Genomic DNA, 23,521 nt, shown 5'->3' with positions numbered 1-23,521 from the left:
ACGGTTGAGTCGACTATCGCGGTCTCATGACAGTCAAAATCTTTCTCCTGCATCCTTTCGACTTAAAAGGATGCAATCAACATCTTAAAGTCGCTCTGATATTTAAAGTCTCACTTCAAGAGACGTCTCCAGATATCTTTTAGAACGCTAGTAGCTCGCTGCAAAATTGCAAAAAGAAAGAGGAAGGGAAAAGGACATATCTTATGGACATGATAAGCGTTGCTGGTTAATTTAAACTACAAGAAAAATTAACCTTATCAAGGATCGTAATAGAAAACGCAGATAATAACAAATAAGTCAACATTAATGTTTATTGGGGATTATTTTTTAACAATATACTTCAAACTTACACACCATTCTCCGGTGAGGAAAGAATCTACAGCTACGAACTCGGCCTCAGAGTCTTCGCGATATTCAAAATGGCGGTATGAAGAAGTCCCTGGCACAAAATGCAAAATACTCCACGAATCCTGGGGTATTTTGAGACATGAAACACTTGATTTTCGGCTTCGGTATACCTTTTTCCTGGGATCTGACAATGAAACCTGCAATTTTCTTTCCATGAGAATTGAATAAAAACTTTTTTTTTGCAACTGCAATACAGCTAGTTAAAAGTTAGACTAAGAAGTGAAATTTTCTGTGAGTGATTATAATTTACTAGTAAATTTAATTTTCTTTAAAAATGATTGTTTGTAATGATCATTTGACTTGATAGTGCTCACACTTGGTTGGATAGTCAGTTTGTCCACAGAAACAACACGAACAAATAAACAGACAAACAAACAAAGCCCTTCGAAATTTGATGTTCTTAAAACTATCGAATGAGCCTTCGGAACGAAATGTGTGTTTTAATAACAATAACAATGAAACGTTTCGCGCGTATCTGTCAGCTAATGGTGGTTTTAGAGAAACACTGTATTGTTTATTGAATAAGTGAAGAGGAAAAGCTGCTAAATTGTTCACTCTTTGGAAATTTTTATAAGTTTCCAGTGAGGTATCTGTTAGATTGACACTCAATCAGAACAAAGGTAGTTTATGCAACGCCCTTCAAAATAATAACTATAACTTCCTAATTCAGTAACGGGGACTGTAACCAATAAGGTTACAGTAACAGTTCTAAAGTTATCACTAAGTAGAGATCTCACTAACCATTCATGTCAGTAGACTATATACTTAGGAGAGACTTCAAAAACCACTGTACATGCGCCAGGAGTTCCTTCAAGCATGCGCACAGCCTATTACCCGTGCATATCCTTGAGCACTGGTAATAGGTAATAGACTGCGTGCCTCCTTGAAGAGCATCTAGTGCATGTGAGTTATTAAGTAAGCTTTATCTAAACACGTGAAATTTATGAGCAACTTATTGGTTCGTTATAGAAATGTACGTGTATAACAAGAACTAAACTAGAGACTAATTAGGAAAAATGTACAGATAATGTTCTGCAGTGGACATGCCTTAACACTTAGGAGGCTTTCACTAAACTTTCATGACTCTTGCTGTTCATACTCATTGGCATCACTTTGATTTTTCTAAGTGAGACGTTTCCGCTGCTTTCGTTTAGTTCAGAGAATTTTTTCATGGTGCTTACTCCATCTCCTACAGCTGGCAAGACCGCGCGGATTTTTCGCCTGAACCGCTCTCTGATCTGAAGGAGAAATTAAACCTATTAGAAACGTTAAACAATCTGTAAGATGGGACTCTAGTAAGGCTAAGACCATCGTCACCCTTATCTCCATCATCATTTGGAACCTCACGCAACCATCAAGGTAATTATAAAATGTTATTGAAATGTTAATAAACAAACTGAAAATCACTTGAACTATTAAAAACTAAGTCATTGAATAATATAACCCCAGGAATTTGATTGGCTTTAGTTAGCGGCCATTGTATATGAGCCAGTATACCATGGCCGACAAATAGAAAAATTATGTTTAAATTCTGATAATCACTAACTCTTAGGTTATTCAATCTATATCCATTTTTATTTTATGTACATCAGTTGTAATTGAAAATTGTTAATTTTTATTTTGTATATTCACGACCCTACAAGCATTTTGCTTTAAATTTTATCGTGTATAAATAAAAGACATGATGATGATGATGATGATGATAGCGATCATTCAATTGTTTTCTGCTTGTTCTTGCAAAGCGAAAAAAGCAAGATCTAGCAACATTTCTTGATTGTTTTTAATAAAATGATTTTTACACTCACGTTTTTTGGATATAAGATGATTATTGGCTATCTATCATCTTATATCCAACGCGCGCTCGTAGAATAATTGTTAATAATTTATTTAGGGGCATTTTATTCTTTCCTTGAAAGGGCCAAATCGAGCATTTTTGTATAACGTGGACATACGATGGTCCATTTTACTGTCTTCCTCAGTCACTTAAGACAAATTGAACCCAATGGTCATGAAAAAACCATGAAAAGCTTCCTGGTGATGTACAAAGTGTATATGGCCAGGCAGCAGTGTCAACCCTTTATTACACAATACATAAGAGACGACAAACAAGACAATAGCACCATGGCCAACACAAACAATTTACACATTCAGCATCGTAGCAAGAACAAATGAAACTGTAAAACTCCGTTTCCACCGGGGTTAGTGAACAAAATTCATTGCAGGCATTCGAAAGTTTCGTCATAACTTTCCTGTAATTAAAAAAAAAATACTTTCCTCCCGAAATGCACACACAGCACCCCACCTTTGCGTATATTTTATTCTCATCCGCACATCTCCGGTGATAGGCCTATTTCCACTGCAGATAAGCTGCTTAGCTTAAGTTATATTAGAATAGATTAGGCTAAATTAGCTGCTGAGCTTGGCTTAGCTTATATAAAATTAGATTAGATAAGATAAACTGTTCTAAGATAAACAAATAAACTGTTCTGAATACGTTTCGTTGCCGGATTTCTTGTAGTAGAAATGCACACGCCAGCCGTCACTCAACGTGTAAGTAAACCAAACTGATTGCAGGGCTGACAACAAAGGTCCATTTTTATTTTTACATTGAAATTTAAACTTTTAAGAGCCGTTATTTTCTCTCTGGCATTGTAATTCTGGGAATGAAGAAGACTAGGGGTACTAGTTGAAAACTTGGCCCAGATAAATTACCCTAGCTTAACCGTAATTACGTGCTGTCAACTCTGCAATGGATATGAGGATTGGATATGAGATGATAGTAGGCATAATCATCTTATATCCAACAAGCGTGAGTGAATAATAATTTTTTTAATGGAAACGATAAAAAAATATTGCTAGATCTGATTTCCCTTTGTAAGAATAACCAGAAGACAATTAAATGGCCGCTATTTATTTGGCATAATGGCTCATATACCATGGCAGCTAAGCCAATAAAATCCCTGGAATTGGATTATACAATGATCCAGTTAATATAGTTTTCGCTCTTACCTCAGTGTTTCTAACACAGTGGAAGACAAATATGAAGAAACCCTGCGTAGGTATTGAAAATAAACAAGATGAATGACCCAGTACATCAGTACACAATAAGGCAACCATACGTCGATATCTTACGATTTAAGTACCTGAGTGGAGTTGAAGATCGTGAAAATGTAGGCAAAAGCTTTGTGAGTTGAAGATAGAAGGCCAAATAACCACGTGACTCCAAGAAGGGGTATCAACACCACACATGCTCTGATCCCAAGTCTAGTAAACAAAAAGGCTTAATTTAATTTCCTAGCGTTTTTTTCCAAAAGAAAGTAATTTTACACAATATGTAGGTTGTGATAATGTATTTTTATCGAACATACAGCTTTTTGTAGTCGGCCTCACTAGTTAATCGCAAATTTTGAAATAGGATGTGTGGCACGTTTCTCTTAGCTTCACAGCGATCATCAGTTTTCTTGTCCAAACTTTTGTTCCAAACAGATTTAAGCCATCCCCTAACAAATTTGATTTATGTGGGTCATAAATCGAAAATGGCTAGGTAAACAATAATGCCACGCATGTGAGTGGGAACCTTTACCTTATTTGTTCTGCCTGGTTGTCCTTCACTTGTTTCATCGATGCCATTTCCTTGATAACTCGCACGAGTATCAGCACGTTCAGCTTGAGGAATAAATAGAAATTCTAATCATCATTCTCGTCATCCTTATCATCATCATTATTGTTCTCATCGTCTTTAAGACCATATATTAGTACCGTTATTAGTTAATTACAAGCCTGAGCATTCGCCATCATCATCATCATCTTCATAGTCATCATGTCTATATACTCGTAAATTAAAGAAAATCAGAAACGTACAATAGCGAATGTGAATGCAGACCTAAAAGTGCCGTTCAACGTCTTTTCAATGACAGACAAACAAAAACTCCAATTTTAAAAATAGAACAAAACTTGATTTTACTGTGGTATAATTGCAGCTTACCACTTCAACTACAACAATAAAGGAGACAAATATCCAGAGCAGACCGCTGGAGGTAGACAACCAGCAACTACGAAAAAAAATCGAAACGTTGACTGAATTAATACAAAATTTTGAAATTAAATTTTAAAGCCTTTGCATTTGGTTTATGTAAGCTCATCAGAGAAAGGGGCTAGCCAAATAAATTTCCAATAAAAAATGCATCATAATAAAGGGATGGAGAGCTAAGACCACGGAAACTTCCTGTAGGCTAGGAGTTAAGTTCCTGTTCCTTAATAGCCCGCCCACATACAGCCTGGCTACGAGGTATGTACATGCTTTTTATATTTATATTTTATATATTTTGCCGCACAAAATTACGTGTACCAAAATATAAAGTGCTGATGAGATATAAAAGAAACAAAGTTTCAAATTCTTACTATTTATCGCTGACAAAACTCTTGATTCCGTCTTTACCAGCAGCAATACTCAATGATAAGGTTACCATAACAACGGGAAAACCTGCGAAAATAAAACAACGCAAACAAGGAAAAAATGCTCAAGTAAAAACCAAAGTCTTGACTTCAAATCTCGCTGAGGTGAAAGATTTTATTCTGATTCTTCAGATCATTCCAATTTCCTTTTCATAACTTTTTGTTCAGGAGAATATTGAAGGGTTTCATCCTTCACGGCACTCTTACTATTCAGTCAGCGACACAGGCAAAGCAGGAATATCGGAGTTTTTACTTTTACTAGTTGGGATGCTCGAGCTCTACTAAGCTTCAGTGGTAGAGCATCCAAACTAGTAATCAGAAGGTCATAGATCGCGGAAGATGCGTGAAGGCATGCTTTCTTCTCCGGAAGCTTGGAAAGAAACGACTACCACACAATCTAGTTCGGGACCGAGGCCGATCATAGCACGGGCCATCGCAAAGAAAAAAAACAACAACAACAAACACACACACACACACACACACACAAAAACAACAAACAAACAAACAAACGATAAACAAAAAAAGGAGAGTAAAAGGGAGAAGAAGAAGAAGACGAAGAAGAAGAAGAAGAAGAAGAAGAAGAAGAAGAAGAAGAAGAAGAAGAAGAAGAAGAAGAAGAAGAAGAAGAAGAAGAAGAAGTAACCTATATCGATGGCGATTGTAAGCGATGATGAAAATCAGTCTTTTACTCTCTACAAGGTGATTTTAACTTTATTTCGGAAGCTTATCAAGGTCTATGGATTGAACCTAAGCATAAATTTTAATTTTGTCCTTTACTTTCCTTTCTCAGTTTCTCTAGCGCGCAAGGAGGTTAAATTCTACTTTCATTTTGAAAAATTCTAGCCCACAGTTGAACTTACCCCAGGAAAATCCATGACAAATATTCACTTTGTTGCTGACGTTGTAAACTTTGACCACAAACAAATAAAGATAAATTCCCTCGATTAACATCCAACAGAAAGCGGCCATAAGGAAATACTGAATTAGAGCCGCTACTGCTACACACGCTCCCTGCAAAATGACAGTTACCATAGTTACATGATGTCATGCATCCTTACCCTCGGGTTCTGGGTTTCCCTGTGAGCAACAATCACAACAAAATTACGAAGAGAGAGAAGAAGATTGCCCAATGCCACGTTTAAGTCAAAATGGGTATCCAATGTTATAATTTTGTTTCAATTTTCCATTCCTACTGGAGTCTGGAAATGATATTATGGTTTTGACTGATCCCCTCTTCAGGCTTTGCGTCGACATTCATTAAATCGACGGCAGTTTTCTATGATCTATACTCTTATAGGCCATTAAATGTTCAAAACTCAAGTGGTGTTCACTACGAAGCTTTGAACATTTTATGTCGTCCATTATGTGAGACTACAGACCATAGAAAACTGCCGTCTATTTTTTTTTCTTTTAACACGGAAAAGGTACTAACGGAAATGGCCATATTTTCCGTTAAGAAAAAGCGCGTTACATCTGACGTCATTTTAATTGTCTGTATTCTAATAGACAATAGCTACGAGCCAATCAGCGTTCAGGAATTTTGACAGCTATGGTAAAAAAAAAAAAGAAAAAATGGATGAAAGCTCTTTGAGAAATTTTTTGGGGATTGCTTTATTGGATAATTATTTCTTACCTTGTTTTCTGTCGCCCCAATTCCCGCCATAAAGATGATTTGCCCTGCTCCGAGAGATGACACGAGGCTGACCCGGATCTGGGATAAAGGTGTTTTAACGTCTCTGTAAAACAAAGAAAACCAAGCTATGTTCAAACCAACAGACTATAAATTAAGAATAAAACAAGAACAAGCCAAAAGCCAAGGAATTTACTCGCAGCAGAGAATCATACTTACGTGAGGAAAAAGTAGCAGATAATTGTCAATATAATTCCGATCAAGGATAGGACTAGACCCACGTTGGTGAGGATGTTCAATATTCTCTTATCTGTCTTAATAGAATAAACAAGACACATATTAACGAATAGCACCCAACGAGCTTGGTTTAAGCAAATCACTTTGAAGTTGTTCCCTGTGTTTCCAGATTATGTTGTGTCGTGCTTCATTTAATGGTCTGAACAGATAATTATCTGACAACATTCAAAAGACTTGTCAAAGAAAGAATTTTGTTTAGTTTAATGATTGTTAATGACCTTGTTTTATCCTTGAAATGTCAGTCTCAGAGTTGAGTTTTCACAATTTTAAGAAGCGTTGTCTCCACTACCAACCTCCTCACCCCTCACCACTAAGTACTTTTTACATTATCCTGTTGTATTTGATTGTATGAATCAACTTAAGTACTCTTTTTTTTTTTTATTAATTTCCACACTAAAACTACGGAATAATCCAAGATAGGTTGGATCCATGATAACTGAATTTTATCATTTGATGGCGATTATGTATCATCAGCTTAAAGGATTGTAAAAAAAATTAGTTCGCCTGGGTCTTACCTCGGATATAGTGGTGTCTGTAGTAGCTGCTGTGTTTGTGTCAAATTGCATAAGAACAGCAAAGTGAGTCAAGTGATTGCAGCTGCATTCTGTTTTGGAATCGTCCATTGATTTCACAAAGCATCCTTGTCCTAACCAGCCTACGGGACTGCAGAAAGGGTTTAACGATTAGAATCTATAAGAGAATTATCCTCAGGGCCACGCCGAGTTGATTATTAGCTTATAAAATACCAAACAGCTGGACTGAGGTAATAACGTATGGGATCGTAGCCCATAAACAGAATCTTAAAGTGGGGCATAAGGGAATTAAAAAATCCGCGAGCCGAACGCGGAGAGATCAATTTTTCTCCCGTCTCTACTACCCGACTTGGGAGCCTGTTTACAGGCTAACGAATCGATGACAATAAGGTAATGCCCAAAAGATACCAATTCAAGATAGTGATATTCGCCAACAGACCAGTCGGAATATCTACTCGATTATTTGTAGTTATCATGATGCAAACTATTGCAGTTCAATACACATGATCCTGTGTTGTCGGCAGATTTGATGATTCTGTTTTTTTTTTTTTTTGGTGATTTGGCAAGTCCGGCGCAATTTCAACTCTTTTGCATCAACTGCGGTTGACTTCAGTAAAACTGAACAATCTTGACAATCAGTGGCGATCGTTACTGGAGAGGACGAAAATATGTCTTTTACCTGCTATTAACTCCGGTCGACTTCCGTTAATCTGAGCAATCTCACAAAATTACTTCAAATTCGTCACATTTGCGATTTTTTCGCCGTCAGTTGTCTAATCTCTTGCTTCAAGTCATTTGCCATTACTCGTAGATTTTCGTTGCGTGTGTCGAAATTTAGTCAAACCAGCCGTTTTGGCAATGTTCGGGAAGCAGGCCAGTGGTCGATTGAAATTCATAAATGGGTCAATTAAAGGTCAAGGGCACTCACCTGCTTTCTAAAAAGTTCCAAAACACGCATTCCCTGTTCCTTGTTGCTTTCTAAAACCAAGCAGTCGATTTAACAAAATTCAACGATTAAGGTATTTTATAGTAAGAAGACTCCAGCTTAGAGGGGTGTCTTTCTATGAGAGTTCCCATTTTACAGAGGTATCTCTTTTTCTGGGGTACTCGTTTTTGTGAAGTGCGATCTCAGAGTAGTGTCACAAGAAGCTGCTACAGAAATGAGTTTGTCTACGAGGGGTGTCCACCTTAGAGAGGTGCCTATCTTGAAGAGGTGTTCACCTTAGCTAGAGAGGTGTCCAATTTGTAGAAAGGTGTCTATCTAGGTAACGTGCTCGTCTCGAGGACGTGAACTTGAAACGCCTTTTACAGTCGAACCAGGTCAAGCGTACCCCCCTAGACTCTATTAATGGATCGATTATTTGAAAATTGAACCCATTAGTCGTTTCAAAGAATGCATTCATTCATTCATTGTTAGCGCGGATCAATGCTCATATTAAAATTCGATTCTTATTGGCTTTTAATTTGAACATTGATCCGCGCTAACAGGAAAGGAATAGCCTGTAAAATTTAAACTATAGTACATTTGAAACAGCTCGTTCGTTCAAACTGTTCCCTTGTTGACACGTTCATACATTAAAGCCATTATGCAAATTTGGTCATGGCAAGAGCACAAAGTCAAGCGCTTGCTGAAATGAGTCGGGCTGAAAATTCCAATTTATCTTTCATGAATAGCATTACCCACCTTGTTGCATGAAAAGTATGGTATATATCTCATCAGACTGTCCATTATACCGCGAAAAATAGCGCAACACATGTGCCGAAGGTCATTGCCATTGTCGAAGGTCAACTGAAATAAACATCTTTCACTGTGAGTTCGCATACTTTTCGCTGAATTAATTTGCATATACCTCAAAAAGAGAACTGCTTATTATGATAAATCGCTTCCAATTTTTTTTCTCATTTTTTTAACAATTAACGGAATAAACGCCAGTGTGTAAACGTAAAATGTCCACTGATTTAGTGATCATTTAACTACCCGACAGGACCCATTTTCACCGTGCCTGGTTGAAAATGGCGAATTTTCTCTCTGACAGTATATAGTACGCGTTGACTGCTGCAAACTACGAGAATGCTTTTTGGAAAATCCGCTTTTATACAAATCAAGAATTTCCGCTCTGAATATGTTGAAAAGGGCTTTTTTCCGGCGGGCTTCCTGGTTTTCTGGTTTCATGCATTGTTCGTAAAATCCAATCAGAAATCGAATTTTGATTTGAATACTTGAAACGACTAACGGCTTCAATTTTCAAATAATAGATTCATTAATCGAATCTAGGGGGGTACGCTTGACCTGGTTCGACTGTAATAACTTTTAATTCAACCCTATCTAGACCGGGCTTTTTGTCTTCTGGAGCCAGGAAGGGTGGGTTCCGCCCCCACCATAACTTCGCAAGTATAACAGCTATCACAATGAGAGGAGAGATAGTACGTCCAAAGAAGTCTCCTTTGACGTCCGCAACGCGAAGTGATGACGCAATTTGACGTTGTGATGACATCGTGATTGTCAAATGGTGTCTATCTTGGATCCGCCATCTTGTAACAACTTTTAAAACAACTTTTCCTTCAGGAAAGCACCGAAATTAAGAGAAAAGTAATCAGACTGAACCAATAAACGAACACTAACATGGGCTAAAAACAGAAAGAAAAGTAATTTTTCTTTATTTTAAATAGTGATTTTCCATTTTCGGAAAAAAAAAGGCCAGTCAAAAGTTGGTTACCATGGCAACATCAAAGTCAATGAACAGTAACTGATGATATTTCCTTATTTCCAGATAAATTTCCTAAAACCTCCTAAACTGTGATTGCGTTTTCTTGAATATTAAAAAAGGTATGTTGGTTCAAAGTCGCCGCGGGCAGAATCGCCCCCCCCCCCCCCCCTCCCGGTTTAGATAGGGTTAAAGGAGTGTCCATCTTTGGGTCCATTTCAAATAATTTACTCCACAATTGGACAAGGTACCTTGACATTCGTGAGCAACAGGGTCAGATTTTCTCGCAGTGTGTCAGTCCGGGGATACAAAGTTGCTGACATTATGACAGTGTTGAGGCTTCTGCTGAAAATAAATAAACAGAAACAAAATGGGTTTTCAATAGTTTCGCTATGCGTCCCTCAATGTGTTAATTTTATAATAAGCGAGCTAGGGGAGAAGTATTATCTAACCATAAGCTAGCTAAATGAAATTTTACATTACTCAAACCTGGTTTTGTTAGCTGTGTTGGATTCGGTCTGATTTGTTTCAAACAGCTCGTTTAGATCTTTGTACACAACTCCCAGTAACACTGACCCTGGGCAATGATAAGGAAATAAAATAAATATATAACACCAGAACAATAAACCTCTAAACCTTAATTAGCAATGGCCATCTTTGACCTTCTGTTACCAACTTGCGAAATTAAATTTTAGCATGATAGTTGCTTTTGTTAATTTTCACGTTGCAGTTGTAATACTGGTTTAATAATCAATTCTGGTGAAAACATTATTCTTAGACTAGACGATTAAGCTGGTTAAATGCGAACTCTAGCGATGTCGATCTTTAAACTTGGTATTTGAAATGATTCTAACCGTTGTGAAAATCCTTCGAGGGAATCCTGATGTAGTTTTGTCCTTTTGATTGCTGGAGAAGAAAATCGGTCTCGTTTTCGTAGAAACCTCTCCTGACTTGCAAATCTGAAAGAGCACGCATTAATTATTTATGGTAAAGTTGGTTTTTCCAGAGACAGCAGACCGTATTCGTTTTTCTTGTTTTGTTGTCCCATTACCGATCACGTTGGAGGTAGTTTAGGGATAAGTATCTTGGAATTGGTCATTTTCACGTTGGCATACATTCTTTACTGCCATACTTACTAGGGACATATCTCTCTTATTCTCTCTCTTATTATCGCAGGAGTAACAATGGGTATTAAATAAATTTTAACAAAGATAGAGTCCAAACTCAATCTGTTGTAGACGCATGATCTAACACTGCTTGGGAGGACTAAGCTTGCAAAATCCCAACTCATTTATGCTGCCTCAATGCTGTCTGTTGCAGAATCAGTTCATGTACGTTCTTATGGAAAAACGAGAACAATAAAATAAAAAGGCAGGAGTTAAAATGGCCGCTATCTAAGTGTGTCCTGCGCTTTCCTTGTTTTAGGCTTCTCTACACAGACAGTTAAAGTTCTGGCCAAGTCTGAGCTATCAGCTGAACCTTATCGAGGCACTCAAACAATAACAACACGATAAAAATAAACACTAACCAACTTTTTCGCTTGCCAGGTTCAAGACAGGTGATGACTGATTAAGATGATGCTGACCAAATCTTAGCGCAAAATCCTCAAAAGTAACCGTGGCCATTAAAATGTCTTCCATTTTTTCTTGGAGCGTTTTATTCAAACGATTACCAGAAAGAGATGTCCTGTTAATGTACTCGTTGATTACAGCATCAAAAACTTCGACGGCATTCTAAAGAATACACAAAACCAGTTGTTATTAGCACATTAAAATATTATATATGATATGGTATGTTTTACAGGAAATAGATAAGGAAAACAAAAACAGAAAAATAATTGGATTCTATCCCATATTACTTAACTTATTTCCCGATAATTCCCTCTGGACAACCCACCTTTTTTCTGCACACCTTAAAATGCTTGTTCTACGAACAGGAATGTTGGAACTCCCTACAGGAACTCAAGAAAAATCAATATATTGAAATTCCCGGAAAAGGCATGCGCGTGTGTATTATAGTCAATATAAGCTAAACGAAAGTGGTGTATCGCGTTGTGCCTCCCTCGATTATTCTTCGATCTGTGAAGTTGCAGCTTGATCGAACCAGGAGCCCAGTTGTCAGTGTCTGCTATCGCTTTCTACATAAAATGTCCTTTTACCCTTCTTTTTAGGGACATCACCTAGCTTTGGTTTGTATCCAAGGTCTTTTCTTTCGTTTTATCAGCACAAAATTTCTCTTATCTCAACGAGAATTTTTGACAAACATGGCACTCGAATGATAACGACATTTGGAGTATAAATAATGCATTCAAAGATGTTTCCTTCGAGGTCCGTCATGAGAAGTGATGACTTCATACACGTGGTAATATACGTCATAATTGCCAAATGGCGGTCATCTTGGATTTCGCTATTTCCCATAAACTTCAATTTTTTGAATGAAAAGTAATCAAAAACATTTAAACAACACTAATATGAGCTAACAACATAAAAGTGACTATTAAAAAGTATCTTTCTTCATTTAAAGTCAAGGAACACTAGCTAACCACGCCAAATTGTTCCCAGGTGAATCTCTGAAAAAGTCATTAAGTTTCATGATGTTTGCTTAAATATTAAAAAAAATGTTACTCAGGTTCAAAGTCGCCGCGGGCAGAATCCCCCCCACCCCCCTCCTACCCCGGCCTAGATAGAGTTAACTAAACATGTAGAGAGTTGACGAAAACGAAAGCATGATTAGAACAATGACAGATACTTTTAAAATATAAAAAAATATATAAAAATTCTGTACTCAGAGCGCAATTAAAATTTCTCTAAAGTGGGATAAGGTTACACTTGTGGACAAGTGTGACCTTCAAATCACACGAGTTTATACAGTGGGACAGAATATCACATCCATTGCGAACGATGTGATAAAGATTATGTGGGCGAAACCTCTCGGTTATTAGAAACTCGAGTAAAGGAACATCTTTCTAGGAATTCGTCAGCCGTTCATGAACATTGCCAGCTCACGGGTCATTTAGTGGATTCCAGCAAAACAAAAGTTCTTGTCACGGAAAGTAACACATTCAAACGCCGCATACGGGAGGCAATTGAGATAAAATTATGTAAGCCCTCGTTGAACAGAGACAATGGTTTCGAATATATTAGCCAACATCTATGACACCATCTTAGCTCCCTCGGGTCCATGATATGACCCTTCTTAACATTCAAATTTGCATTGTGGCTGACGAAGTTCATTGGATCCTAACAAAATATCTCACTTAAAAGAAATTTCAATTGCGCTCTGAGTACAGAATTTTTACATTTTTTACATTTTAAAATCATGATTCCAGAGCAGGAAACCAATATTTTCGATTCAATGACAGATACGTTTTTGCTGGGAAAGAAGTCAAAGTTATAATACCTGCAAAGAGTCGTTTCTTTGAACGTCAAGGGAGTTTATGGCATTTGTCATCTATGAAAAAGGGTAGGAAATAAATAAATTAATAAATAAATAAATAAATAAATAAATAAATAAATGAATAAATAAATAAATAAATAAATAAATGACATGTTATTATTTTGTTTGAGAAGTTCTAAACAAAAAACTATACTACCATTAAGGTTACACCAAGTTTAATATCTTACATAAAGACAATGTGCATTACAAAGTCAAACAAAGTGAGATTCTTTTATTACACCTAATGCAGTGATGCTTTCACAACCGCTGAGGCTGAGCACATCTTACGGTTAGTCACGGTTTATAATTATTAGCAACAAAGTTGAAACGGTCCTTATTTGTGATTCACTTTTTTTAGTTTCGTTACATGCAAATGTATAAGAAAGATATAGTATTCACTATATAACGAACATATAACAAGAAGAAGAAGAACAACAACAACAACAACAAAAAAAACCCCAAAAAACAAAGACAAAACAAAACGAGATCAGTTTTCAAACAGAATCGAACCCAGGACTTGGTTATCACTGAGTTAGAAATACTTTTAGCCAGTTCCAAAACATACTATTGGTTCCCCTGTGAATGTATTTCATCGGCCTAGGCAGGTACACGCACCTCTGTATTTACGTCATAATCCTCATTATCATCATCGTCATCATTACTATCTTTTCCTGCGTAAACTTCTAATTATGAGACAAAAGGGAGAAAGGAGTTGAACATAAGAAGAGGAGGGGGGGGGGGGGGGTTGGGGGTTTGGGAGGCTACTAAAGAAACTGTGGTGTTGCGTTGGTTGGGGAGTAGAAACTAATGCAATACTGATGTTTCCTTTGAGCGTTAAGCCCATCGTCAAAGCGAATGCAAACAGTGTAAACAATTTGGGAAATTTTGGTAGAGCGCAAAACTAAACAGCAATTCTGCTATCAGACATATCCTCCAGAAAAACCCCGAAACAGAAGTTAATTCGCCTGCATGTCCGCGTAATTATTGCGTACGGTTAACCAAATGAGTTAAAATGTAATTATTAAATGTAAATGCCAATTGCGATTTAAAAGGAGAATAATAGTAGCCGAACTTGCCAACTTTGTCACCCATAGTTAACTTTCCTTTATTTTTTCTAGTTTATTGGTTCATTTATTTGTCTGTTTGACTACATTACAAAGACAAATCACTCGTAAGAATAGCTCCTTCTGTTTTACTACATCACGAAGACAAATCACTCTTAAGGATAGTTCTTTCTGTTTTGCTACATCACAAAGACAAATCACTCGTAAGAATAGCTCCTCTTGTTTTACTACATCACAAAGACAAATCACTAGTAAGAATAGCTCTTTCTGTTTTTCTTCCGAACATGATGAAGGGACGTGAAAAGGAAAGAAGTTTTCTCCAAGTCAGTACTCGAATATGAAGCAAAAAAGTAAATCAGGTATAATATAATTGCATAATGGTCTTAAATGGACAGCTGAGGCCACACAAAAATGTTATACTCACGGCTCCCGTTGCTGTTCACAACAGAGTCACACCGAATAATATTGACACCAAAAGTGTAAGGATAACCGCATCGATAATGAACTTGAATCCGGGTATCAGGTAGATAACTGTTCACTTCGAACGTAAATCCTTGGTAGTAATAATACCAGAAGTGGGTGTAGAAGCGAAAGTCGGCGAGGCATCTTTCTTTCAGTTTTTTTGACTCAAGGCAGGTTTCAAACGATTTGCACCAGTCATTAGTGGAGAAGATGCTGTACCAGCTGCTGTGTGTACCATTAATTAGCTTATCGCATTTGTCGTAGCCAATCCATTTTCCTGAACAAGCGGCTATATAATATAGAACGTAAGAAGGACAAGGTTAGTTTAGGGTGCAAGGAAATATATATTTTTAAAAATATGCACTAAATATATGACCGCGATTGAAGCGAAAGTATGTGGCGGATTGAAGGGTAGATGGGAAGGCGCGAGAGTATTATAGCAAAATAGTTGTCACTTGGGGACTTGATGTACTTGAAAGAGCGTATATGTTTTTTGAAAGCACTTCAAATTTCCGCCTAGCAACTATCTGTCGATAGTTCCTCGACAGAAACACTCTATTGTAGAAATATTCCAAGAGCTTGCACACAAAAGACAACAAGTATTTATCCCAAATGCCAGATATTTGTCTCAGTACAAACGTGTTTACCAACAACAACAATATTTTATTTCCCATTTCCTTAAAACAACGTCTGAACGAAAGTCTGACCCGATAACCACTAAACAACCGCGCCTTCACCAATTAGGAAAAAAGGTGTTAGCGAACTGGTCATAACAAGTTTGTTTGAAAGAACCCACCTTGTTTGGGGTAGGGGGGCTAGGGATTTAATGAGTTGACACAGAAATATTCAGCTTTAAAAGTCAGCATTGCGAAATTAACAAGAAAAGTGAGATTTGAATTTTTTGTTGTCATTTTTTTACTGCTGGTATACAATAAATACTGCTGGTATGCTGCTATGCAATAAAGAAATCATCTTTTGAGGTCGAGGAAAGGAGGCTGCAGGCAGAAACGACAACCTATTTTGCGGTTTGGTTGGTATATAGTATTTCGAGCGCTTCCCTTAAATTTTAGCTTCTACTTGCCATTTATTGCTGTCTCTGATTGGCATTGATACCCTGTCGTCTTGATGGAGAATTTAAATCTCACAGTCTTCCAGTCTGGATAGGTTTTCCCGCAGTACTTAATGTGGATATTCCTAACGTAAGACGCATTAACTCCTTCATCTGGAACAGAGATGTCAAACTGAGATGACCGAAACCAACAAAAACGCCAAGTGCAAAGCGTTGCCCATTCCGTGGTTTGATTGAAACAAGAAGCAAAGCGATTACACCAAGATGAGAGGCACCGCTTCAAGTGTCTCCCTTGATAGGATCGATTAATGATGCATTCCGCTGCACGATACTTTTCATGAGTCCCATTAACGAGCTGCTCACAGTTGCCTTTCTCGAGTTCTTTGTGTTCCAGCGGCTCGTAAGATGAGCAATGTTCTCCTGTGCAAAGAAAGGGACGAAATAGTACAGTGACTAGAATCTTAATTACCATTGTGAGAACAAAATCTCCTTTTCTGTTTGTTTGTTCTTTGTTAGTGTTAGTGTTTTGTTACTTTGTTTTTTGTTTGTTTGTTTCTTTGGCAATCACATTAATCTGTGATATGGAAACTCATTCAGCAAAGCCATGAAAAAACTGTCATCTGTTGTTACCAGAGGGGCTACCGACGAACAAATGTATAAGGGGATTAGTTTCTGACGAAATTGTAGTGCTAAAACGTAGGGCTAACACTCGAAACATCAGAACTAGAATCCTCTTACGGTGGCCAATTTACATTTAGTTGTCAACTCTGATGATAAACCAAACACTCTTACCGAGGAACAATAAAGAGAATAAGTCTGGTGCTCAAACCTTTTACAACGTGGCCTCTTCGTTTTATTTTAACTCCTATTGAGGTCCAGTTATTAGCACTGATTATTTTTAGTGATTGCGCGCCGGTAGTCTCGAAACAAGCAAGAGGAATCATTAAAATTGGTCGATCTTAAAACTAAGAATAATCAAATAGGAACAACGCTTCGACCAACTCTTTTGATAAAACTAAACATTCCTTTAAGAAATTAACTGTTTCAGAGACTGTGAGACTAGGTCGAATTTCTCAAATTTTTTCTATAGTGTTTTCGCAATTGAGCAATGGAGAACTTTTTGCCTAAAATGGTTTTCGATTGCGCAACTCTCAGTCACCTTGACATTTTTAAATATTAGTTGAAGTTGTAAACTGAGTTCGAGTTATTCAACAGTGACTGAAAGTTAATTTTTTAAACATAAAATTGAATTAGATCTGATCTAAACTTAAAAAAATGTAGACGTTAACACATGCAATTTTTAAGGAATCCCTTGAATTGAAACGATCACTATGAAACTTTAGGGTGATTCCACTGGCATTGTAAGAAAAAAAAAATTGAAATTGTTCTTGGCTTTTAGATTTTTAATTACTTAATTTTTCAGGTGGCGTGTGTAAAATATTGAGCTTCTTTTTTCCATTTACTTTATCGCTTTCACCTGCCCTAGGTTTTAGCACTCTAAGTTCACTCATCAAAATGATAAACTTACCTTTCACTCTATTTCCAAAATTTTCGAGAACTGCGGAAAAAAAAGCAATTGTAAAATAACATCGAATTTAACAACTGGAGAGTTTCAGTATAATCTACACGATAATGAATTCAAGAAACGCGTGCACATCACCACGAGCAAGTGGAATTTGAATGAAAAGAAAAAGCATCTTAACACGATATTGGGTCGCAAATCATATATATGTAAAACAGCTTAAATTGTTATTTACTCTTCTCTATCCTTTCTAGAGCAGTTTTCATATCAATTCTAAATTTAAATTGAAATGAAATAAAAACCCTTTATTTGTGGATTTTCTTAAAGACAAATAAATATTCCCGTAAAAATTAATACTCGTCGGAAAAAAATGCTTTCGCTCCGACTCTTTTAGTATACTTTCACGGCAAAACTTATTTACTTGAAATATTGAGTATTTTAAAAGAAAGAGTTTGATATCTGAGAGAGATAGAGTCATTTTTAATTTAGCGGGCACGCGTTTGGTTAGTGACATACTGGAATAGTGAGACTTGGCAGGAGTGTTTTGAAATTTCATTGAATTTTAAATACATTGCACTGTAATATCTTTAATTCTTTCCAACGCAAGAAATTCAAAATACACTTTGTAATCTAGCTAGTTTCCTTAACTCCCGATTCTGGGTGTTTTTCTACAGTCATCTGTTTTTCTACCAAACGCGCCTCTATGATTAAATATAAAGCTGATTAAAACCAGTCCCAGCACAGCGCTTACAACGCTTACCACAGTTTCGAATATTGTAAAGAAACCACAAACCTTCCTTCTTACCCTGGATGGGGTTCAAATAACAAGTTTATTCAAGCCTCCAGCGTTTCGTAAAGCTCCGTTAGCCAATTATTTGAATTATTCGCAAACATCGACTTCTGATTCTCACTTTCATTCCCCACAAACTCAGCCTATAGCGTCGTTATTTTAGTGCTAAATTAAATTAATTTACGAACGACATATCCTAAAAGAAAAACAAAAATTAAAAGGATGACGCGCGATTGCTGGATAAAAAATTTTTGACATCAAAGAATTGGGTGGAACAACGTTTTAGTAAAAGAAAATGGCTCTTTGAGAGACATTCGACTGAAGATAACAGGCAATTTCAACGTCCAGACTTATAATAGTGAGTAAACAAGACACAATTTAATTTAAAACTTAGAATTCCCAAAGTGAATGTTTTTCAATTGCAAACGCCGTGAGCTATCTATCATTTATGTAGTGCACTGAGACACTCGTGAAGAGTGTGATATTAGGGCAACACAAACAATAATTTAATTACAAAAGACAGTGGCAATATGGATGTGCAAACACAACTATGTTGGATTATCAGCCTGTCCTTTCAGTACTTTCAACCTTTTTCTTCTATACTCATGATAATATTTTCCACATCTCTTAAGTCATTGGTAAGCTGTTGGCAAGCAAGTGACGATAACAAGTGGATGTTCGAAACGTCGTGTAACCTTCAATACACATTTGAAATGCTTTGGAAACATGTTCTCACGAATATATTTTCCTTTCGTAAAAGTTTTAAAACGCGATTAATGATACTACATTTCTTACTTTATGACGGTTCGAGCGAGTTAAATTTGCCAAAACTCACGAATACGTGCGGATGACAGAAAGTTCAGAAAGGGCAAGGAAATTCACCATCATTAGTTGATGTGCACCCGAAAAAAGCGTTAACCAAAACTCGCGACAGAAAATTATCGCGGCTCATTATTTACCTACTATATCAACAATAACTTTCCATGAAATAAATTAATTATTCCATACTCACTTGAAACAAAGCCAAGGAAGAGAACTCCCCATGAAATGCGAAAGGAAATCATCTTCGCCATGAACGCAATTCAACTTAGTCTCTTCCTAAATAAGAGTTACCCAAGCTCATAGAAAATAACAATAATGTAAAACACGTTTGGTGAGTAGAGCTCCTGTATTTCCTGCTTCAGGTTTTATATGGCATCGATATGACAACGCTAACTATTAAATGATTTCCGTGGGTATAAAATTTCCATATATCCTTGGGTGCAATTAAGTAGTTGCCTCATCATACTTGTGTTGACTTAAAGCACCTCTTAAAAGCCCAACGTCATGGGCAAATTATTTGAGAAAAGTAAATATAATTGGGCATATCAAAAAACAAGTGCTCTTGGCATGAAAACTGAAGGAAAATACTAGGAAAATTTCGCCTTTTTTTAATTTGGGTCGTTGTTAAGCTTTAATTTTAATATAAAACCCACAAACTTTCTGTTTACGCTGCTTACGAATTTTAGAAAACGGCGTTTTTGCTATTGCCCGGAGGCTAAATTTTTCAGTATACTAAACAATTGTACATTTAGTTAAAAAAGCGATTATTGCGCTACCATTAGGGGAGGGGGAAGGATGGGGGGGGGGGGGGGGGGGAGCGAATTCTGGCCACTTCGACTTTGACCGTTTATACCTTATTTAATATTCCATCGAACGATCGACTTGGCCCTTCCTGACTTCTGGGAATCATTTCATGTCGTAGGTTAGTTTACTTCATTGAATTTGAAGTTACCATGGCAGCCAACTTTTGCAGAAAATAATTAAGATCATTTTTCGAACTTGATTTATTTTAGTTAGTTATTATCTGTTTCTTTACGTTACGTAAAATAAGGAATAAAAGAAGCATTTTAAGGCTGTTTTATTTAAATGTGAACGATGCGACCTGTGCATATTTTTCTCTCGTCTGTGAGAAATATGAAAATGTTAAACCTTAAAATCGGTACGTGCTTTTATTTTCATGCAAATAAGCTCATAGCCCAAACGTTGCCCAGGAAGCGTTGGGTCTTCTCGTTCGTTCGTGTACGAAGATGAAACACAGGGATGGCTCAGTTCAGTACGCAAGAGAGAAGACAGTCAGTGTGGCTTCCATCAATCGATGCACAACCCCTGCACGAGCAAATACACCACTCGCCAACGTAAACTTGAAGAAAAAGAAGCAACCATGTCAACCGAACAGGCTACACGGTGGCCGCCATATTTTTTGAAAATAAGAGCGGCATTCCTGTAACACCATATAAGGAGCGCATGATTGACGGAATCGAATCGCCAAATGCTCGCGGAAGTTTTTATTCGAGGGTCGCGTATCAATGAAATTGGACGGTGGTAAGAAAAAAATATCTATGTATGCATGTTTGTAAACTGATCAGGAGAAGATCATGTGATCACTGCAGGATAAGTAAATCACATGACGTTCTCTTGACTGTGCATATTCATGGTCATGGAGGTTTCTCCTTGTGGATTGCATTTGCAAATGTTTCTTTTGCTCTCCGTTTTGGCTTCGCTAGCGTCTGTGCCTGCAACCCAATTTGGAGATAGACGAAAGAATGTTTTAATTTTGATTGGCGGTGATTTATGATTTGAATCTCAGGTTTACAATGACACAGTGTGCAAAACGCCAAACAACAACTCATTGGCTAAGCGGAGTGTGACATTCAGCAATGCTTCCACTTCTGTGAGTAGCTGCTCACCAAGTCGATCGGACATCTTGACAGTGAAATTGTAACCTCGTTTTTCTTGTTTATCTAGCAACGCTGACTCTTGCTTGTTGTAATTTTTTCTTTGTCAACTCAAATTTTAAAGCCAATAAAATTTTTTTGGTAATGTTCATGAGATAGTTGGTGTCTTTGATAACCCCCCTACCCCAGACAAGGTGGATCCTCTGAACAAACTTGTTATGACCAGTTCCCTGAAGTGTGATATAACTACATGCGTAGCTGTTGCGTCCGGAGGATAGAACGTTTACCTTTCGATTCAGACGTAATGTGTATATTTAAAATCCTTTATCAGTCGAGTTAATCGAAAACCTGTAGAAGTCTTATCTATCCGCATTCCGGAATTTTGTTGTCCTATTCGCGTTCGATAAACCAGGGGAGGCCCACCCGGGAATAAGCCATGAAGAACAGCCATGCTCCCGTGCTTGATCCCGTGCTGAATTGACCGAAACACGAACTGAACTCGATCGAGCAACAGTAAGACTTGGTTTCAATTCAAGTTCAAAGAGTTCTGTTTGTCTTACCCTTCCTCGAACAACGGCAAAAGCAGAATTATTCGTGATGAGCTCTACGGAGGTATTTTTGTATACCGGTAGGTTTTGTCCCGGTGGTTTGTACCATTGTATCAGATACACACAGATACAGATGTGTTTGACACCTACGGATCAACATGTTTCCGTATGCCAATAAGGTCACTTCAGTCTAAAAATCTACGGCTTTATAGTCGCAAAATTTTCTTCCAATTTTTCAAAAACGCCTTCTTTATACAAGACTAAAAACGTATACCGTCTTTGAAGATCTTTTCCTGACAAGTTAAAAGCGTCTTACCAAAATTGTTTTGTATTTAATATATTTGTATCACGCAATTAGCGAGGTGGTGTTACTCGGGTTTGCGTACATGACAAACCGTATTCAAACAAGGAGCTTTAATGGTTAAAAGGAAAGTACGCTCTACTATTCTAGACCGGCTTTTTTCAGCCTTCTTCCTTAATACTCGAAATTAAGATTTTTCAGTTCAAATTACTTTTCGTCTGCATTTGTTCTGTCGCGATACACTTGGCTAACTGTAGCCCCTGCATGTGGAGTTTTTTTTTTCTTGGGTAGAGGGTGGCTGTAGATGATGGTTTTAGTAAGAATAAGGAAAACCCGCATAAAATTGTAAAACATAAAACGAAATGTTAAATTCCGATTGCGAAGAACATGAAGGTGTCCATCATAGCTGAATTTATGAAACGTGGAAGTGTCGAACGCGCTCCTATTATCTTTGATTACTGCTACTACAAGTAATGCCTCATTTTTTTTTCAGGGAGTTTAACCAAGCGCACGCCTGGTGGGAAACAATTTTCGCGCGTGTCTAGCTGTGTTTAGCTGGCCCTGAGAAAAAAATAAGCTACACACAGTCTTTTGTTAACGCCGAAACAGGAAGAAAATTTTTCTGGCAAGATTCGGGTTGGAAAATCGAGAACTTCAACACCCTCAGCCGATACCCAGGGTCTGGTGGTCGGGGCAGGGCATAGTTAGTAGGGGTCCCCTCTACTAACTATGGGCAGGGTGGTGCTTACACGCCTGAACCCTTGATGTCTTCGCCCCATCAATCTCGGCTATCTGCTCCTGGGTCTCTGAAGATGGAACTTCAATTACGTAGCATTACATTTTGAAGTTCTTTTTACATTTTACGATCATTACCGGCCACGTTCTGCAGATGTGGACATAACGTATCCCAGCTGAAATTGTTTTAACATTTTTTGTTGCAGGCCTTCCACAGCATCAAAATGGTATGTTTGGTCTTCATCGTGCGTTTCATCACTTTAACTCGTTTGACGAAGTCAGGAGCCTGCCTCTAATATTGCAAAAGGAAAACGTGCGAACTGGAATCATCGGCAAGAAACATGTAGGGCCTGATACGATAAGCTTTTACGCTTAACGCCTTGCCAAGTTCTCGCAAATCTTGACAAACTGGATTGCTGTAGGTGCAAGAAAAATTTAACCTTAGTTTCTGGAATCATGCGGGCGAATGATGAGCTTACGGCTGAGCCTACGCAACAGGATGGCAGATAAAAGAGGCCGGCAAAATGTCTAATTGCAAGTGTGACCAACGTCTTAGCTAATTATTTCTGTATTTTCACGCAATCTTCTATTTAAATCGCCGAGCGTTGGTCGCGTACGGCATGTACACAAGACAACAAGAGAAAGTACCAGACCTGTCGATCGTTGGATGGCATTGTCCCCAGCACGGATTGGTGTGGTCGTCCGTTGATTTCCATCTTACAGTCTCCTTCAGGCAATTCTGTACTTCAGTTCTACACTACAGCTCCTGAAATCCCAACCCTTTCACTGATATACCTTCAGCCTGCCACACTCCTTTCAGGGAAGCCTACCTCTGCCACTTACAGCGATA

General features: G+C 37.6%; 1 protein-coding gene across 3 annotated transcripts; it reads right to left on the bottom strand.

The window, feature by feature from the left end:
• Positions 1-353: 353 nt before the first annotated feature.
• LOC146467050 (adhesion G protein-coupled receptor L4-like) lies at positions 354-19,560 on the bottom strand. 3 transcript variants are annotated; one of them, XM_085126403.1, is made up of 21 exons: positions 19,383-19,560; positions 17,587-17,616; positions 16,071-16,478; positions 14,952-15,278; positions 14,079-14,146; positions 13,428-13,478; positions 11,557-11,761; positions 10,883-10,987; positions 10,518-10,605; positions 10,280-10,373; positions 8,252-8,301; positions 7,306-7,453; positions 6,713-6,807; positions 6,497-6,599; positions 5,724-5,874; positions 4,810-4,891; positions 4,394-4,460; positions 3,992-4,074; positions 3,552-3,672; positions 3,418-3,459; positions 354-1,646 (listed from the first exon to the last, which is right to left on the bottom strand). In XM_085126403.1, exons 1-21 carry the CDS (start codon positions 19,441-19,443, stop codon positions 1,464-1,466), a joined length of 2,562 nt encoding a protein of 853 aa, XP_084982529.1. In that variant the 5' UTR covers positions 19,444-19,560; the 3' UTR covers positions 354-1,463. The 3 variants fall into 3 exon arrangements, 2 of the variants coding, with proteins under 2 accessions (XP_084982529.1, XP_084982530.1); XM_085126404.1 differs by having other exon boundaries at positions 10,280-10,370; XR_014867867.1 differs by lacking the exons at positions 354-1,646; positions 3,418-3,459; positions 4,394-4,460 and having other exon boundaries at positions 3,635-3,672.
• Between the last annotated feature and the right edge of the window lie 3,961 nt (positions 19,561-23,521).

Source organism: Pavona decussata, unplaced genomic scaffold (genome assembly GCF_977016875.1).
Source record: "Pavona decussata unplaced genomic scaffold, jaPavDecu1.1 SCAFFOLD_139, whole genome shotgun sequence".
NCBI lineage: Eukaryota > Metazoa > Cnidaria > Anthozoa > Scleractinia > Agariciidae > Pavona > Pavona decussata.
Note: the sequence above shows the minus strand (reverse complement) of the source record. Positions and strands in the feature narration are given on the sequence as shown.

What these genes read in the sequence shown, in the direction of transcription:
- LOC146467050 (XM_085126403.1), bottom strand. Translation starts at nt 19,443, where the DNA reads ATGGCGAAGATGATTTCCTTTCGCATTTCATGGGGAGTTCTCTTCCTT. An exon ending in TGTTGCTCACGAATGTCAAG is followed by an intron (nt 8,302 to 10,279) that starts GTACCTTGTCCA and finishes GCTTGGTTTTAG; the next exon opens with AAAGCAACAAGGAACAGGGA. An exon ending in CAGACACCACTATATCCGAG is followed by an intron (nt 6,808 to 7,305) that starts GTAAGACCCAGG and finishes TATTCTATTAAG; the next exon opens with ACAGATAAGAGAATATTGAA.